The sequence below is a fragment of the Trichoplax adhaerens genome, genomic scaffold, assembly GCF_000150275.1.
Source record: "Trichoplax adhaerens TRIADscaffold_5 genomic scaffold, whole genome shotgun sequence".
NCBI classification, from domain to species: Eukaryota; Metazoa; Placozoa; class Uniplacotomia; order Trichoplacea; family Trichoplacidae; genus Trichoplax; species Trichoplax adhaerens.
In genome coordinates, this window is record NW_002060947.1 from 5,412,611 (window position 1) to 5,418,307 (window position 5,697).

At 29.7% G+C, this 5,697-nt stretch overlaps 1 protein-coding gene across 1 annotated transcript in view; it reads left to right on the forward strand.

Annotated features, from left to right (window-relative positions):
* Positions 1 to 2,508: 2,508 nt before the first annotated feature.
* Positions 2,509 to 5,697, forward strand: part of TRIADDRAFT_25317 (uncharacterized protein) — a gene marked incomplete at both ends in the record, with an annotated part of 4,183 nt that continues 994 nt past the window's right edge. Inside the window, 5 exons of the mRNA XM_002112489.1 lie at positions 2,509 to 2,609; positions 2,711 to 2,811; positions 3,963 to 4,400; positions 4,497 to 5,287; positions 5,460 to 5,600. Coding sequence (XP_002112525.1) covers positions 2,509 to 2,609; positions 2,711 to 2,811; positions 3,963 to 4,400; positions 4,497 to 5,287; positions 5,460 to 5,600 — 1,572 coding nt within the window. The remainder of the gene's footprint in view (positions 2,610 to 2,710; positions 2,812 to 3,962; positions 4,401 to 4,496; positions 5,288 to 5,459; positions 5,601 to 5,697) is intronic.

Genomic DNA, 5,697 nt, shown 5'->3' on the forward strand with positions numbered 1-5,697 from the left:
AAATTAGTAAATTCTAAGTATAGAAGAATTGATAAATAGAAAATAATATTACAATTTTCATCTACTTTTATCTCGTAATAAAGAAATAATAAGCTGCCGAGTATTTGTTAGATTATTAGTATCAAAAGATTGCAGTTTTCGTAGTCATATCTTGCTACATTGAATTTTCCATTTTTCTACGCTAGATATTTTTTAGTTCAAAAGGGACATGCAAGCTCTAGTTTCCTTCTAGTTTGAGGAAAACACAGTTCTTAATCGATACTCTTATCATAACATTTAATTATGCACTTCTCAATAGTATAGAAAAGTAAAAGGTACAATATTAGATTAAACAGAAATCAACTGCTGTCAGATACTTACACATAAGAAGATCTTTTACAGCAGGAAAGTTTACCTTGAGTTTAAATTTCAAAATTTCAGTTATATAACAAAAGTCATTCTCTAATTAATTATTAAGTCAGTAAATTTTTATAATTTGAATTTCACCATTACTTGGTGGTATCGGAGCAAGATTTAGGAGAGAAGCAAGGAAAGGCTAATTTAATTTAGCCATATTCACCTTTTATTTGTATATGGGTTATACTAGTTTGAACATATAGCCTAGAAAGATAGTTTATAGCTGAGGATTTGTCTTCTAATATAATTTCCTATGGATTTATTTAATAAAAGCGATACAAAAGTACAAATTCGAACACCTATTATCAAATTACCATGCCCCATAAACTTTAACTTACTGTAATAAAGGTCATCCTACCAGGAGATAAATTAGCAAATTTTGCAGTCAATCACTATAGTTTATTCAGCTATATAGTTAATTAAATCGCAAATACGTCCACGTAGAAATTTATCTAGTAATTTCCATCCCTTGCGGACTAAGCGCTAACTTCAAAATAAAAATTTTAGCTATTAAGATACATTTATTTTATCGTTGGTGTAATAACATTTAAATTTATATTAATAATTATGTCTGCTTTAAAGCGTGACATATTTCTTGATCTATTCCTATTCCATCCTGTAATTAAAATTACATTTATTAACTCATATACATACAACTTCGAAATGATTATTTAACTTGAGAAATTAGTGTTAAAGAATCCCTTCTTATTGCTGTCATATATAGTATACGATGTATCGGTACATGTTGTATATGAATCCTGAGCGGTAAATTTATCGTTAGTCGTCAAATCAAACGAGGAATCTCACCATTAAAACTACTATTTCCGCTATCCTTTTCCATGCACAATAGTCTTATAAGGAAAAATTAGAAGTACTAGCTTGCAATAAAAAAATTATTACATATTAAGTAAATTGATTTAAATTGCATGATTTTTGGTCTGAATATTTCTTATACATCCAGTGATAATAAATCTGAATCAATTCAATAGCACTTACGTAATAATAGGAAGTAGGCCACTTTCTAATAGTAATTGATACAATATATCTCAAACTGCCTAAATATTTGAAAAATAGAGATATTCGTTGTAAAGCACAAGGTAGCACCGATAGGTAGTTTTCAATTGCTACCGTAAAAGAATGATAAATTTCAGTTTAATTAAATAATTGAATACAGTCCTTATATAACTGTGTCGAGAAAATCATATTTCTTAACTATAATTATTCAGATTTTCATATGCAACGTGCCATATCTTCATTCAGTTGGTTTATATTAGCCAATCGACAAGTACCATATTATATTCGTATTTGTGAGGTCCTTTTGCTTAGCTTGTCTATTTAGCAATACCCTTATTTCTAAAGACTTCAAGATGTACAATATTTGATGTAACCTAAATAAATTGAGGTTATTTTACCTAAAGTTTTCAATCATCAACACTTTATAATCAAACATTAAAATACTGACTACAAATCGTCACCATGTACCATTTACTATCGGTATAAATCATTACATTAATTTTTTAGATTAGCAATTGCAAAATTGCTTCAAAAATTTGGAACTTTTACTTTAAAGATATTTACAATCTTTCAACCTTCGTACCTATTCCATAGATATCAAACAGCTAGCATCATTAATTAAGTCTTTATGATATTCAATTGGAATGGTTTTATCTCCAACTATTGCACTAGTAAGAATGACGAATGATAAGAAAACCTTAACATTAAAATTAATTAGTAGATAGGGCGAATTATTTTTCTTCATACAAAATGTCACTTTTACTCAATGTGATGCCTGACATCATGGAAATAATTAAGTTAAAGTGTTATCCCGTTATTAACACTTTCATATCAGTCCTTTTTATTCTAGTAAACATGCAAAGGTTTGCACTGAGAGTAAAATTATGACATCCTTTTTATTATTTAATACGATCCTTTATGAGTTTTCAAATTCTTACACTCTTGATAACATACTTGAAATGTAAACTGAATAAAAAACAATGTATGATATGCTACTGTCTTTACCCTTTCTAGCGTAATATTTGAATTAAAATAGATAAAACTGTAATAAAATAATTGATTCTATTTCCATACACTTGATTGGATATATATTTATTAATGGATGAATCTTTCTTTTTTCAACAGCATGGCTTAATTAATCATGCCTTATCATTACTTGTAAAACGTAATTTTGGTGATGAAGCTTGGGATTCAATCAGGTAATAAATAACTGTACTTAAAACATTGCTTAAGCTGATTTGCGGTCATTTATATCTTCTTGTTTATGAATTTTGATTCTTATTATCTTCCCTATGACTAGAGAGAAGATAGGAATGTCAAATAGCAGTTATTTTATACAACGTAAAGTCTACGCTGACGATGTTACGTTCGAATTGGTCAAGACTGCATCTGAAGTTTTAGGTTAAACTTATTAAGCTTTGCTGTAAATTTAAATACATTAGTAGCTCGTAGCTTTAGTCTGTATTAGCCGTCACAATTTCTTTACACTAATCGGATTACTTACTAGCGACTGCACTTGTAAATAATAATTTATCTTGTGCGTTCTAAAAATTATAATTTATCGATATGAAGTTGTGAATACTATAAACGTTCTTCTATCTCTTTGCCCTTAGTCAAACAATTATTTTTATTAATTAATAAAATAAGCATCAGTAAGGAGGATGATAAAAATCTATTTTTTATATCAATTTAATACTTTCATGAAGTATAGTATTCATCATTTCCATGTATGAGAAATTGCTATTATTGCATAAATTTTTACTAGGTTGGATAACGTTAAAAACTTAATTTACCCTTTAAATTTTCGTTAAAGCAGTAAAATGCAAATTTAATTAAACCTTCAAAATCAAAAGTATCTAAATTTGTAAAACATGAAAACTATTTGACAGGCTTACGTAGAACTACTCTACTTTAGACTTGTTAAAGTACTATACTTACGCGCTATTCAGTACTATAAAAACAACTTTAAATGTACATTCTGATATAAAAATTGAAAACTTTATGGTTCATCAGATGACGACTATCGGACTAAATCAGCTCTAGACTACCTAAATTATAGCTTCATCTACTGGTCGATAGATGACCTTGCACAGTAGCAGATGTGATTAATAATTATAATTTATAACGGAAGATTTCATTCCACATTAGCAAAAGTTTGATATGTATGCAGTTTGAGTAATGTACAAATTAAAATCTATTTTAAAATAATGATACTATCAAACCTTGCTTGTTTAATAACATAAAATTACTTTAATTGATATAAAAAGTGAAACGTCCTTACTTTAGTACAGTATACAAATTTAGTTGCTTGTATTTTGCTTGATTAGTACCATAATGCCATATAAAAATTGTTGGACTGAGAAAGTATTAATTCAATCTTTTCGATATCTGATTCCTCTTGGATATTCACACTAACCATTTCACAATTACACGACATCGCAAGATTGAAGGATCAATAATCTCTTTAATAAATTTACATAATGAGCATAGATTTTATCGTATGGTACAAATTAAAATGTTTCTCTTTTCTTAATGACCAAATCATGGCGCAGGTATCCAAGTTAATGACTTACTGGAAACGTTTGGCCGATTTTTTGTTAGTTTTTGCGAAGAACTAGGATATAAAAGAATTCTTGAAGTAATGGGAAGTAATCTATTCGAATTTATCAACAATTTAGACAGTTTACACGATCATTTAGCCACAATCTATTCAGGAATGAAGGCTCCATCATTCCGATGCAAATACAACAGCGATAATGATACCATAACACTTCATTACTACTCTACTCGACCCAACTTAGAATATATTGTTGTAGGAATCATTAAAGAAGTTGCTGAAAAAATTCACTTAATTGATATTAACATGGAAGTAGTTAAAACAAGACAAAATCAATTAGACGATATCCAATTTTTAATCTATTCCAAAAATCCAGCAAAAGCAAGAATCAAATGCCATGATCGATTGCGGCGGTCTATTGCTAGTAGCACCAGTAATGGTATTGCTGCCGATAATACTTCTACAACATCGACTAAAGCTGTTAGCTCAACTACTATATCATCCATCCCTATCTATCAACAACGTCAAGGAAAGCAAACGAAGAATTCTGAGACATGCAATTTTATTGCGCCGACCACTTTTTGTCGAGCTTTTCCTTTTCATGTCTTATTCGATCGAGATTTATCTATACAACAGTTGGGCCATGTTATTGAACGAATGATACCAGGCTTTTATTTAGGAGACTTGAAAATGGATAAAATATTTAAAATTGTGAGACCAGTTATTCAATTCGACTTTCATTCTATTCTATCTCATATTAATACCGTATTTGTTTTAACCATGAAGCCACTATGCCCAAGTTTTCTAGAGCAATATCTGCAATGGTCTGACGTACGATTTAAAGGCCAAATGATATATTTAGAGGAAAATGAAATGATGCTCTTTCATTGTTCAGTTAGTATATCGAGCTTAGAAGAATTGCGAAGCCACGGGTTATATTTATGCGATATACCACGTTATGATGCTAGCCGGAATGTTATTTTAAGATCTGACCATTTTCGCCATGATTATCAAATGATGTTGCAACTAGAAACATTAAATGATCGCTTAGCTGATACTTACCAGCAATTACAAAAGGAGAAAGATTTAACGGGGGAATTACTATATTCAGTCATGCCTCCTTCTGTAGCGAAACAGCTTCGACTTGGCCACAAAGCTGTTCCAAGTAAACATAGTATGGCATCTGTAATGTTTTGTAAAGTGTCAACATTTCAAGATATAACAACAAATATTGAGCCAACGAAACTAATAGCGTTGCTGAATGATATATATATTACATTTGATCAGATTATTGATCGCCAAGGTGATGAATTCTATAAGGTAAATTAAAATTTTAGACTCGAATGCACTTAATGGTGTAGTTTTATATCGTTACAAGCTAAGTACCATTGAAAATAAGATCTTTGCTATATTCTCAGTCCATATAGGACTATAGATATTTCATAAACTATGTTAATGGTCGAAAAATTTGTTATAATTGTACCACGATCAGGTAGAAACACTGGGCGATAAGTATATGGTAGCTAGTGGAATACCGCAATATCAATCAACACACGCTAAAAGTATAGTTAAAGTAGCTATTGAAATGATGAATACGTCGCAAAAGCGAGGAAATAAGAAGTTATCCACTATGGTAATTCTGATAAATGTTGTTATCTAAAGGCATAATGTTCATGAGAACGTTTGTAAATTTGCTAATTTTTTGTTCCTATAATTTGAAAATAATCTCT